The sequence below is a fragment of the Gastrolobium bilobum genome, unplaced genomic scaffold (genome assembly GCF_033153095.1).
Source record: "Gastrolobium bilobum isolate Gb01-03AN ecotype WA unplaced genomic scaffold, APGP_CSIRO_Gbil_v1 utg22497, whole genome shotgun sequence".
NCBI classification, from domain to species: Eukaryota; Viridiplantae; Streptophyta; class Magnoliopsida; order Fabales; family Fabaceae; genus Gastrolobium; species Gastrolobium bilobum.
In genome coordinates, this window is record NW_026895676.1 from 125831 (window position 1) to 140480 (window position 14650).

General features: G+C 30.5%; 1 protein-coding gene across 2 annotated transcripts; it reads right to left on the reverse strand.

The window, feature by feature from the left end:
• Positions 1 to 6078: 6078 nt before the first annotated feature.
• On the reverse strand, positions 6079 to 13947 carry LOC133289203 (uncharacterized). Of its 2 annotated transcripts, none has more exons than XM_061487103.1 (10): positions 13767 to 13947; positions 13480 to 13659; positions 11087 to 11167; positions 10268 to 10897; positions 9952 to 10172; positions 9563 to 9823; positions 9247 to 9315; positions 9009 to 9081; positions 8479 to 8535; positions 6079 to 7157 (listed from the first exon to the last, which is right to left on the reverse strand). In XM_061487103.1, exons 6-10 carry the CDS (start codon positions 9816 to 9818, stop codon positions 7127 to 7129), a joined length of 486 nt encoding a protein of 161 aa, XP_061343087.1. In that variant the 5' UTR covers positions 9819 to 9823; positions 9952 to 10172; positions 10268 to 10897; positions 11087 to 11167; positions 13480 to 13659; positions 13767 to 13947; the 3' UTR covers positions 6079 to 7126. The 2 variants fall into 2 exon arrangements, with proteins under 2 accessions (XP_061343087.1, XP_061343079.1); XM_061487095.1 differs by having other exon boundaries at positions 9563 to 9878.
• Positions 13948 to 14650: the final 703 nt, after the last annotated feature.

Genomic DNA, 14650 nt, shown 5'->3' on the forward strand with positions numbered 1-14650 from the left:
ATCATCACCATCATCCTTATCATTGGGAGCTGGGTTATTATGAAAAAGATAAGCAGGCATTAAAGGATAAGGACTAAAGGGGGGTATTGTTCCAAGAGAATAGCCTAGATGATAAGGCTTCATTACGTCTCTTATTTTTGCACTAATTAGTGTGCTACTGATGTCTTTGTTAGGTTGAGATGGTGGTGGTGGTGATGATGCTGCATGGACAAATTGAGGTTTCATCACATTTTCGATGACATTTGCCTCATCATCATGACCAAGCAAAGCTGATGAATGGTTTCGAACCCACACCCCATTTGTTGTGGCCACTGAGCTTTTTCTCAACTCAGCCACCCTTTGGTTCAGGTCCAGTTGGCCTAATCCATTGATGGAGGATGAGGATTCATTAGTGGTGGGGTTTTGAGAACCTGATCCTGGAAACAGAGAAAGGAGGGTAGTGCTATAGTAATTTGCCATGAATTTTTTTGAAATGGGGTGAAAGTTGATGGATTCAAAGGCTTTTTCTCTGTTAAAGGGTGCTTTGTAATGAAGATGGTGTGTCATTTTATAGCAGTTTGTTTGAATTCTTTATTATTTTTTGTATTAGGTTAGCATTAATTGTTCGAGTAAAATAATTTATTAGGCTCATAAATTTGAGCCTTGTCAAATTATACCATTGACAATTTTCAATGAGGGAGTATCTACCAATTTGTAGAATATGGAAAACTTTTTTAATGGATACAAAAAATGTCCAAAAGACTACTTGACGGTTTCGTTGAAGATAATTAAAAACCTAGGTAGGTTAAAAAGGTGCACAAATTATTTTAATTGGTTTCAAAACTCCACTTAAATGGAAAATATTTACAACTCGACCAATCACATTGTAATGTGCGGATATATTTAGCCTTTTAGTGTCGAGGTATTTTTAGAATAAAATATATTTTAAGATATTAGTCAACTTACTCTTATTAATTTAATATTTATATAAAGAAGTACTTAATTGAGTTTCTATATGCGTATTTCTTTTTCAATTTTATCTTTATTATATATAATTGTTCTTATATTAAAAAAATGACATAGAATTATTGTAAAATTAAAAAAAGTAAAATAGGAATAAAGGTTACAGAAAAAAATATTATTCCTTGTCTATATATTTAACACTCATTTTTTAATTTAATTTTTATATTTTAATATGTTATAATTTTAGTAAATAGATAACTTTGCAATATCAATAAATGGTAAAAACCAAATAAAAATAAATATACGTATAAAACTGCATTTTAAAAATTACATATAAACCAAATTAAAAATAATAGTTATATTTATGGAGAATGCTAAAAAGATTTTAAAGAAAGAGAAAATGTTGATCCAATAGTGATTCGAATAGGTAGTGAGTTGGTAGTAGAAGATTTTGGTAGTAAGAATATCTCTCCTCATATTTATATACCATAAATATATTTTACCCACAACATAATGATAAAAGTAAATAAATTTCTGGGCTTTTATTGTCATTCTTCTGTTGACTTTTTTCTACTTCTAGCAGAGTGTCATTAACATGACAATTTAGATTATTTTCATCATTTATTCTTTGTATTAAGGTCAAAGCCCCGCGACGCTTATTAAGAGAATTTGAAGTTGACTAAAAATGTAAAAGATTTTAAATTTTTAAAAAAAAAATTATCTGTTTTAGCATTCGCATAAAGGAACTAAAGGTCTTACAGATTTATTTTTTTCTTGCAGAAAAGAAGCCTTATAAAATTTTTATTATTACAATATTTTATCATTTATTCACTTATTTTTTAAATTTATAATTTAAGTTTGGACATTTAAGTCCATTTACTCACACATTGACTATTTCGAAAATTTATAATTTAAGTTTGAACATTTAAGTCCATTTATTCATACGTTGACTATTCTTCTTTTTAAGCACAAGTCTGTAACTATTTATATTTCATTTACTTTTGTGATTGACAAGTATATTTATGTTGTATTTTTAAAAAATATATAATATATGATCTAACAAGAATATATTTTATAGAAAATTAATAAAATATTTTTTGTTTATTTACCATACTATTTTTTTGTTACAATTTTTTTATTAATTAATTTATTCCTAAGATAGTATATTTTATTTACAGATTTTGCAGTTCCAAAAAAAATTATTGTCTAACGGATTATAAAATTTTAAAATTTAATTCAGATCTAAAAGTAATTAGTGGATAAGAACGTATATACATATATTAGGGGGGGGAAACCTTTATTGTGTTTATGCACCATAATTATTTACGTCGTTATTATTGATGAAAAAAATATTGAAGAAAGTGTTTCTTATTCTAAATAACATAAGGTTATGTCATTAAGAAAGAGATAGACACAAAATAATATTTTTTTATTTAAAACTTAAATTAAAAAAAAAACCACTCACTCTCTTCCTCATAATTTTTATTTCTTGTGTCTATCTCTCTCATAAAATCACATAATTTATGTCATTTAAAATGATAAATATAAAATCCAAAAATATTAAACGTAAATATAACAGGTGTAATCATAAGGGCTAAAGATTTTTCTATTAACTTTTCATCAGAGCCTGCATATTGAGAGTCTGAGACTGAAACAACCTCGTATCAATTCATCCACATGTGTGGTGGTATCTTTGACAATTTTGTTTTAAAATTAATTAAAATGATTATTTTAAAATTATAAACAAATGAGATTTGAAAGGAAAAGAATTAACATAAAATGTTAGGGGCGTTTGGTACAAGAAAAATTTTTATTTGTCCGGGAATCTCGATTTTCAAAAATATGATTTTTGCATTCAGTTTACGATAATTCTGAAAATTTAAAATTTAGAAAAATTCAGTTTCCCGGGAATCCCTCAAAATCCCGCGTACCAAACGCCCCTCATGTAGAGTTTTGAATTAGTGCACTGAGTCTGAGATATATATCCTCTTAAAATGGAAAAAAAAAAATTCCTATTATATTCCTTATGTAGTTGTTCTGTAACAACTTCTTGAAATAAAAAATAACAAAAGGGATGAATTTATTTATTTGGTGAAGCCTATATTTTCAATTGAGCATCACTTCGTGATAGACAATTTGAAGTCAGCTAAAAATTTAAAGTATTTTTATCTTTTATATTTTTTATTTGTTTTGGCATTCCAAGAAAGGAAATAAAGGTTTTGTAATTTTTATTTTATTTTCCTTGCATCATTTATTGTCAATTAATAATTAATTTATAAATTTAATTTGCAGAAATCTTAACCGTTGATTGGCGGAAATCAACTATTAAGATATGATTGTAAAATGTTATAAAGAAAAATAAATAATAAGTATAATATTCCTCATGTAAAAATAAATAAATAAAATCTTTAAAATCCATGCATTCTCTCTAATAAATATAGGGAAAAGTGACTACCAACAAAAATATATAAAGAAAAACAGTTATCTTTTTAAATGACACAATTTGTATAATTTGACTCTCACAATGAGGTGAGACTCATACATTTATTTATTTTTGTTCATTCTCTTCTCTTCTGATCTATTTTTTCTCACTTAAAATAACACAATTTTACATCCTTAAAATTATAGACACTATTCCCATAAATATATGCCAAAACCAACTATAGTAACCGATGGCTGGCAGGGTTGACTGTTAAGTCGAGAAATAGGAGATCCATCACCCATTAACAAATTTTGAATTATAAGTTCCTTTTTAAACTATATTTTGAATTTATTGTTTAAATATGATTTGACCGCAGTAAATATTTTAACCATTTTCAAGGCTTTGACCAGCCTTTAATGCACGACTAGCATTTAATATTTTTAATTAAGTCTTGTAGTTTTAGTATATCATTTATTTTATGAATATATTGATTCTTAACATTGATTTTTTTTTTTTTAAATATATTATATGATCAAACAAGAATATGCCATACTATTTTTTATTAATTTGTTTATTTCTAGATAGTATATTATATTGACAGATTTTGCAGTTCATAAAAAAATTATTGTCTAACGGATTATAAAATTTTAAAATTTAATTCAGATCTAAAAATGATTAGTGGATAATAAAGTATATACATATATTAGGAAAGAAATCTTTATTGTGTTTATGGCAACTTAAATATTGACTAATGAAAAAATATTAAATGTAAATATTACAGGTGTAAGCATAACGGAGAAAGATATTTCTACGTTTTTATCATTGCTTGTATGTGGAGATTGAAATAGCTTCGTACTAGTTCATTCACATATTTGGTGGTATTTTTGATAATTTTTTAATTTGTGATTAATTAATTCTTTGAGTCTTCTTTATTTCAGATAAATTTAACATATAAATTTAAACTAATTTTAAATTTTCATTATTAATTACACTTATATTAACAAAAATTTATGTGTAAGAATTTAAATATAATATCTAATGTTACCACGAAAATAAAATAAAAAAAGCTTTATGTAATGGGTCATATTGTTTTGCAAATTGATCTCTTGATTGACCCTAACTTTGTTATTTGGTATGGGCTTTTTTCGGCTCGGCCCAACATTTTTAAAGTAACAGCAGTAATTAATTTTAAAGAGCGTTTGGTAGCCGGTATTTTTCAAGAATTTTGAAAATTAAATTTTTTAAAAATTTTAATTTTTGAATATTATCAGAAATTGAATGTTTTCATCATATTTCTGAAAATCGAGATTTCCTATAAAAAAATTTCCTCTACCAAACACTCTCTTAATGAAAAGTATTTGTACTTTTTAAAAAATGTATTATTTTAAGTGGAGAAAAAAATATAAATTAATACTTTTTATTTAAAACTTAAATTAAAATAAAAATTACCAACTTCTTTCCCATTATTTTTATTATTTATATTTTTTTCTCATTTAAAATAGTTCAACTCCAGGTACTTTAAAAGGATGAATATTCAACCCTTCATTTTATTTTATAATTGATTTGCATTTTTATTTTGTTACCGACCTAAAAAATAAATCCAAAAATTGCGAAAAAAATATGAATAGAAAATAAAAAAAAAAGGTTTGAAGTTTGTCATTTTAAATGACATAAGTTATGTCATTTTAAGAGAGAGATAGACACAAAAAATGAAAATCATGGAAGAGAGAAAGTGAGTAATTTTTTTTAATTTAAATTTTAAATAAAAAAATTCTTGTGTCTATCTCTCTCTTAAAATGACATAACTTTGTGTCATTTAAAATGACAAACACTTTTTCCAAAAAATAAAAGCAGCACGTCTTGGGGAGAACTGACTTCAGGGCAAGAAAGATAGCCCTCACATTCTTTTCACTAATTTTTTTTGCTCCGCCGCTGAAAGCAACCACCATCAGCAGCAGCATAGCCGCCGGCGACGAATAGGTATTTTTTTTTTGTTTAACTTACCTCTGTATCTTTGTTCACTTGCTTTGTGCATTCCTTCTTCTACTAGCTTCAGGATTTTTCAGTTTGTAGATTTCCTTTTCAACTTTCAACTGTTACGTGCATTATTACATGGCTTACATATATACATTAAACTTTTCATCTTTGGCCCTGAAAAGTGTAAACAGGTTTTTGTTCACAGCAAATGATACAAGTTCTGTGAATTATTATTATTATTATTATTTCAGTTATGGTTTTTGAAATTGTCTCAATTATTTATTTTCTGTGAATATAACAATCATGAATTATTCTTATGACGATTATTTTTAATTTAGTTCTTTCTGTGAATTATTATTATATTTTTTTTCAGTTTTGCAAATTAAATTTAAATAAAAATCATGAACTTTCTTACCACGTCATTTTTACTGCACGACGGTTTAACAGAATACAACAATAGTTTGTTACTCAATGGCAGTTATTCTATCTGTTATTTAAAACCGATGCGGAAATATTTGATGACCCCAAATTCAGAGTCATTTTCGAAAAGGTCAAAGAAATTTTCTCCAGCTATTTGACGCTAAATGTCGTGTTTGCTGTAGAGTATAACCGGACATCAACTTGTTCTTTGTGTCATTGCTTGAGCCTAACTTACACATATTAATTTCTTTAACACAAGATCGAAGCAATAGTCTTCATTGATACTCATGTTATTACAATTGTAGAGTATTGGCATTACAAAGAGGGAGCATAACATAAAGACCAACACCAACGATGCATATCACAGCACTTCATTGATACTCAATGTTATTACAATGGTACTGTATTGGCATCCCAAAGAGTGAGCATAACATAAAGACTATAATGGTACTGTATTGGCATCCCAAAGAGTGAGCATAACATGAAGACCAACGATGCATACCACCACAAATGCAGCTGCTCCAGCCTAGGTTGTCAGCAGCGGCCCGTAGCGATGCTAAACCGCTACCGTAGCGGGTAGCGGCGGTCGGCCGCTACAAACTGCGACGCTACACGACATTGGTCGCAGCGGAAGGTAGCGGCGTAGCGGTATTACCGCTACGGTGAAGTATTAATTCCACATATATTATAACTAACAATCAAGAAACGAGGCAATACCGCTTTTAATATTAATGCTCAAACATAAGAAGTCACACAAAATCAAACACATAATTCCACAATCAATGTCAAATACAAGGAACATAAAGGAAGGATCCAAAATTAAACACAACTGAACAATAAAATTGTCAAATAGACTCCCATGTTGGAATTTGATGGAGAATCCGGAGATGATGACGATTTTCTTTATTAGTTCACTTCTTGTACTTGACTATTTGACAATTTTATTGTTCAGTTGTGTTTAATTTTGGATCTTTCCTTTATGTTCCTTGTATTTGACATTAATTGTGGAATTATGTGTTGATTTTGTGTGACTTCTTATCTTTGAGCATTAATACTAAAAGCGATATTGACTCGTTCCTTGATTGTTAGTATAATATATGTGAAATTAATACTTCACCGTAGCGGTAATACTGCTACCCCAAATTTTTGTTTATTTTGGGGCTTTTGTTTATTTTGGGGTTCGATAAGGGGGGTTAATTTGGGGCTTTTGTTTATTTTAATGTTATATTTGTTTAATTTTTAAAAAAATATATATTTATTTAATTTTTTTATAATTTAATAAAATTGATAAAAACTTCTCTCAGTAGTCCGCCAGCAAGAACGGTAGATGAAGTACTATTGTTGGAAATCTTTGAGATGAAGATGTCAGCTTGCAAAGGTGTTGACTGGGACATGCCTACATGGAATTTAATGACCAAGATGTATCATGATTCAATTACCGGCATGCATGTTGGTGCGGAGTTTATTAGAGATATTTTTTTCAGCTATGTTGCTAAATACGATGTGATAATGATATTACTTCATTTTGGAATATCTATTGATTATGAATCTGATTTTCTTTTTGGCCCTTCTACTGCTTGGGATAGAGCTGAATCTGTAAGTTAGTTTTTTGTGAGAGTTTACTTTATGCATTTCAGGCATAAAATATAATTTTTGTTTGTTTTTGTTTTCAGCAAATGCCTTCCCGAAGCAGAATAAGAGATTTGAAAAACCGTAAGTTTCCGAACGTTACTTTATTTATAAATGTTTTTTCTTTGTATAAAGAGCTAAATAAATTCGGTAGTGCTTGCATCCATGTGTTACGAACCATCGCCGTCTATAGTTCTCGAAACCCCCCTTGAAGATAATGATTATGTGCAAGCAACTCAAGTTGTCAAAACCTTCCCTGAAGATAATAATCTGAAAAATCAACCCCACGCTCAATGTCGGGCAGAAATGGGTGAGATTGAAAATCGTTTGAATTCGAGAATGGGTATTGAAGATAAATTTGATTTCAATGAGAAGATATGGGAAGATCAATTTGATTTGAATCAAAAGGCAATTGATTCAATCAAAGTTAGTATGGGGCATGTACTTGAATCTTTAGAATACAGAAAAATGTCCCAGGGAAGTAAGAGGAAGCTCAGTGGCGATGGGGGTTGGCAATGATGAGGTAGGACTAGGATCTTTTTTAGTTTTGAATTTTACATTGTTTAACACCAATATTTTGAGTTTTGTTGTGTTGTTAATGACTCAATTTGCAAGTGAAATAGCCCCAAATTATAAAGAATTGGCCCAATTAAGTATTTGCAATTTTGTGAATATTACTAATGTTCTGATTTGTTATTTCAGAAACATTGAAGCCACGAGAACAAAAAGTGGGGGGGTTTCGGGTCACTCTGTCTTGCCACGGGACTTGGGGAGGAGATGATTGTTAGCATGAGTTTGAGGACCCGAATACATTGTTAAACTATTGATTTCATTACCAAGCCTTACTTGTGTAATTTGAATTGTCTATGTTTTTTTATTTCTGCAATGTTCCTTGTCTACGTATTTTTCTCTCATTGTTCAAGAATGTTCTCGTGGAGTTTCAAAATAGTGCTTCACCGTGTACACTATGTGACATGGACAAAACGGCGGAGAGATTGAATTAAAATAAATAGTCTTCTGCAGGTTAGAAATACTTTTTTGTACCAAAAAGAAAACCAAGAATGGGGCCACTGGGCAGTGAATGTCACCTGGTGGTGGTTTTGGTTGTACACCTGGTGGGGAATCTCATGCTGGACAAACCTCCTCTGGGAGAAAATGACATGAAAGGAAATTAAATGTGACATGTGAAATAAACTCTTGTATACACAAAATGTGAACATACTGAAAGTTTCCCATTAAAAGCAAGTAAAACCATGTCTGTTACATTATCAAATTAAAAATATATGGTTTCCAATTGATAAATAGCAAATGCTAAACAAAATGCTATTCAGCTCAAGATACATTTATAAGGTGAATTGGAAGCTATTCAGCTCTAACCAAAATGCTAAACATCAGAACTTGAACTCAAGCACACACAATTTATAAATGAGATCAATCACAAACCTGCATTCAGGACTAAGAATATAAGGTAATAAATTATTATAAGAAGTTCAAAAGTTAAATATGGAAGCAAGGGTGGAGAAAACAAAGCCAAGCAAAACAACAAAGAGTTTGAGTAATAATATGCAGCATAATCACAACACAACTAACTGGAGCATAGTGATTTTCTTATGTATACCTTGCTTTTTCAACTTTTGTATCCTTATGGAGCGTAATTCTTGAAGCTTCTCCACTATCAAGACAAGCTCGAGCTGTGATACAAAACTGTGAATGAATATCACAGGCCCCAGCTACACACGTTTTAATTATTCCACCCCCCTTCCTCCACCCCAGCCAGCATATTAATTATCCTTCCTATTCATTTGATTATATTGGAGATAACATGTTTTTTATACAGTACAGAAGATGATAAATACCTGCATTATTCTCCTCTTCTTCGGGGTTATTATCATTTACAATCTCAGTAGGAAACATATTGGGGCATCCTGAGCAAGAAGAAACACGAACTACATTACAATTAAATCAACAGTTTTTTTTTTTTTTGCTATAAAGTGCATCATTTTTGTTTTCCTTGTCTACTAATGCGCATGATACTTTAACATGAAAACAAATAAAATGTAATATAAGTTCAAAGAATTAAATGAAACAAAAAAAAAATTAATTTGTTTTTAAAAAATGCAAGCATTTATGAACCAACAATTCCCTATTTCTACACTACATACAACAAAATACCTTGAAGATCATCATGAAAAATGCATCTTCTGTCATGGGATTCCCAAGCTTCCACCTCCTCTTTGAACTCAGTCCGCCAATTATTTGTACGTGGACCTTTTCTATTTTTCTGACTAGGCTTTTGGGGAGGGAGTGGCCAGTTGAAGCAAGTGGGATTCTCATCATACGTCCTGTATTGATTTGGACTTTGATCAGGACAGTTATAAGCTATTTTTTGATAGCATATTACAACTGTCCTGCTATATCCAAAATGCATTTGAGCTGCAAGATGAGCAGGAAGAATGTCAATCTTCCTTGAAAATGCATCCCACTGAATCTGTAAGAAAAAAAGAGGCAAATTAATTAAATAAATAAGATTTTTATTTGGTAAATTAAGTTCAGAAACTTACTTGATTGTCCTGGAGGTTATGAAAAAAAAATTCATATGTGATGCGCTTGGGCTTGCCTTTGGCATTGAAAGTTGTTGTTCGCAACTTTTCATACCAACCATTTATTAGCGGAAATGACGGGGAAACAAAGTTTGTTGAAAGAATCACATCTTCAGTTTCAGACAGCCCAGCCTTGAAAGTAAGAAGCCGAAGGCTGGGTTTATGTACTCATAAAAGAAAATCTGCAAGAACATAAGACAAAAATTAATAAATCAGAAATAAAAAATAAGTATTCAAACCCTACATTATATAACTAAAAAAATATACAACTACTTACCTCCAAAACCGACGATGGAAAATTTATAGAATTTCTTTTGTGTCTATCAATGGTTACTTCCCTCAGGCACTGATGCATATTGGCCAAAAAGGCAGCTCCCCTCTAGGAGAGTAAGATATATGACATCAACACAATGGGCAGTAGGGCAAATCAATGATCCTATAACATAAAGTAGGTATGCCCTAACATAGTAATTAAACTCTTCTGACCCGGGGGAAATACCAACAGGAACTTCTTCAAATGTTTCCCTCAACCACTTTAGTCGTATGGAGCCTTTTTCTGAGGTCTAGCTCTTATTGTTGTTTCCATCAACCCGGATGATGTTCCCAAATACTTTATACAAACTTCAATGACAGAAACATCGGAGCCGGTTACAGGTTTGCCTATTATAGGCAAGCCTAGTAGAAACAATATTTCGAAGAGTCCAAAGTGGAGAGAAATGTTGTTGAAGACAAAGGAGTATGAATCACGGTTATAGAAAGGAAGCACAGCATCTAGAAGATGGAAGTGAGATCCCTCTCCTTTTATTTGTGATACATGTTTAAATGATGTCTCATCAAGAACAGCTTGGACAACAGCATTTAACTTCCATCTTGACAGATTAGAGATGGGTGCAGCATTTCTCAGTGCCTGAAAAAAGAAAAAAGTATTTATTAGTAAAGAAGAAAAAAACTTCTCCATGTGTCTCTGTCCCAACTTTCACAATCTTGACAATAAGGCTAGCCAAAAAAAATGCGACAGCAACATTAGACATGGTTTTAGGAAATTGACTGTAATAGAACTCTATTTAAAAAATCATTATCAATGTCACATTGTTACCATCACACTATCGGGATGGATGAAAACCCTTTTGGTCCCTCTTTTTAACCCAAAATTTCTGCCGTAATGCAATGAAACAACCTGGAAAAAAATAATCAATCAAAGGCAAAAACAGAGAGTGAGAAAGTACCAATAATAGGAAGGGAACCAAGGAAAAACAAAACTGCAAATAGGGAACAAAGAGCAACAGAATATGGGGAATAAAGGCAAAAATATATCTCCCAAGTGATCAATATTTGTTCCTTGTCCGGTAATAACTCACAAGTGTCCAGAAGCATAGCATGATCATGGATGTTGTATAAATGTAAAATTCAGTAGCATTAACAAAATCATAACCGATGTTGGGAATATTATTACACATGAGATGCTTAGAGTAAAATATAGCAAATAAAATAAAGGATTTAATTAAGAGGATCAAGAATTCAAAGACAGATAGTTTCTATTTGCTAGCACATATAGCTAAATCATTCATGAAGTCAGGAATTTGTGTTATTAGTTAATGTGTTTACAGGTAAGGTTATATGACGTATGGCACTAGGAGTATGTGGGAGATAATTGATACTTTATTTCATGCAAGAAGCTATAGATCTACCTTACATAAACATATATGATTTTCTTTCTTCAATAAACATTGAATTGGATATACATTTTGCGGAGGCAGCATCCAAAATAAAATATATGTTGTAGCTTTAAACAAAACTGACTATTCAGAATGACTTACAGATACTACTAAGACTGTTGGATCATAAGCACTCACTTAGTGATACTTAAATATAGATCAAGTTCCGTTTCATACATTAACATATATACAAACCTTAGGAGGCGGAGAATCCTTTATATACCAGTTTGGAACTGAAAGATGCAAGTGGTTTTAGTGTTGAAGGTCTCTGACAAATATGGAAATTTAGTCGGTTACTTTCTTTAATAGGAAATGTTGGCATGGTTTTTTTCGGAAATTGGGAACAGAAACAAAATTGAGAATGAACTGTTAACATTTCCCAGTTTTCACAGGAAAAATAAACAATTAAAGCATGGGCTATTAAGAATTATGAGTAGTGATAATACTTTTATTTTTAAAAAATGATAAATAGTAAAGGAGCAGGATTGACTGATACACATACACAGTGCAACACAAAGAGACATTTTGAATATGGAAAAAAAAATGAAAAAAAAAGAGGTGAGGACAACTAGTTCCTCAATGATAAAGCTTGCAAACGGAAATGACATCAAGCTGAAGAGCAAAGTTATGTTTTGATCAATACTACTGCAGGTAATAAGATCATTCTCAATGTCCTTTATGTTCCAAACCTAGGTCTTAATCTAGGACAAATGTTGGAAAGCAATTATAGCCTAATCTTTAAGGACCGTACCTGCAAAATCTTAGATTTTAGTGGTTCTGAATTAATGTCAGTAGCAATGAAAGTTGGAAGTTTTCACTGGGATCCTAACTATGATGAAGCCATGTCTAGTATGCTAGATGATGACTCAAACATGTGAAACAAAAGGTCTAAAGCCTCAAGAATCAGCTTGGAGAAAATAATCTCCAAGAGTAAAATACTAAAGGTAAAGAAGAGATCTAAGTTTAGAACCTACAAGTACAGCAACATCAAATCAAAGCTTAAAAAATTTTCAAATTTTGTATTTTAGTATAGTGATAGCAGCTTTTGGGCAAAACTGAAAGACCCTTTACATCAGTGCAATACATGTATTGCACTACGGGAAAAAGGGGGAGGATTGAGTTTTCAGCATGAGAGGTGATGTGGGTTCAGACTTCAGCATCGTGGGATAAGGCACCATAACAAAAATTCCAATTGAAGGTACCATAATCAAATGTGTTATGTGAAATGTGTTATTTGTGTCAACAAAATTTTTGATCTTTTTCGTCCGGTTAATGCACTAGTAATATAAGAAGTCCAAGAATGTATTAAACACAATCAGAAATGGAAAGCAATGCGTTAAACGCAATGTGTGAGGATTTGTTTTTAGTATTTTTAAATTTTTTAAAAAGACAGCAATTGAATCAGCGCTTTAAAAAAATTTAAATCAACGGCTTTAACACAACAGCCTCCAGGAAACCGGCGTTGGATACCAAATTTCCTGTAGTGTCAGCCTCGCTCTTATATTAATTCAACTCCTTTTCTCAGCTGCCAGTTCATTTAAGCTTATGCGATTGTCTTTGTTATGAAAGAAATGCAGCCAGAATTAAATAATAAAATATATTAATTGCAATAATAATGGTTAACATGAAGCAAATGTCATATATTATATATTTAACATATATTATATTCGCAGATCTAAAATAGAACGTATGTTAATTATAAAATTAAATTATTAAATAAAATAATTTACCATGCTAGAAGATAAGTTATGTCCGCGTAGATTGAAACTCTTACCTGTGTTTAATCAAGGAAATCACGGTCGTTGAAGATCTACACTGACCCATCATCAGGACTAACAATAGAGCAAAGCATAACAGAAAAGGCGAGGAAATATAAGACATCATTAACGATTTCCATCTGACGAGACCTGAAACAATGATCCATGAACTGGGTACTGTTGCCTCGCTCGTGGATCTAGTTAAGACAAAACAACACAGTAAAACAGCATAGAAGTTACCTACCAAAATACAAAAAGATGCAATCAACGGAAAAAAAAGGCAAGGAGAGTTATCAGCAATTACCGATCTGAGTAGAATGAAGTAGCAACAGATGCAATTCTTCCGAACATCATATCATCTTACAAGTACTTATCTAAATGATTGATAGAAAAATGAAATGGCACCTTTCTTCAACTCTCTGAAACCCTAACAGTTCTATGCGTAGAGGGGTGAAGGCAGCTGTAACTTTATTAAGGGGCTCCGTGGGCTTCCATTATTTTTTACTTTTTGACCATTTTATTTTGTCGCAGAATATATTATTAGTACGAGTTAATTCAATATTTAAATAAAAAGTATATAAAAGTAGACATCATTTATTTTTAATCATGAGTTTCTTTAAAATTTAAATTAAAGATGTCTTTATGATATAGATTTTAAAATAAAATATATCAATTTATAAATTTATTTTTCTCTCTAAAAGCTGTTTTTAAAGAAAAAAAGCATTTTTTATTATAAATTCATTTAAATGTCTGTTTTAAAAAAAAAAGTAAAAGTTACAAAAAAAGCAAAAATTTGTTTTTTTTAAAGCTCAAAATTTTAACTTAAAAAAAAATAAAAAATAAAAGTTAAATATTTTTTCCAAAAATTAAATACTTTTTTAAAAATTTAAATAATTTTAATATTTATAAAAAATACTTTTAAAATAAATAAGCAGAAAAGCTAAATTTTTTTAAAAGCCGAACAAACGGGCTCTAAATTCTACAATACTTACTTTTTAATACATCAAAACACAATACTATAGTGTAGCTGCCTCGCACATTCCTTACGCCAATGTTGCGAGGGTATTATGTGCTGTGTCAGTGTTCGTGCATCATAGGTATATAGTATACTTTGTAAAAAAAAAAATTATAAAAGGATTTTTCCGTAATTTAAATATGGAAGTTATTAATCTTATGTCACATGAGCTA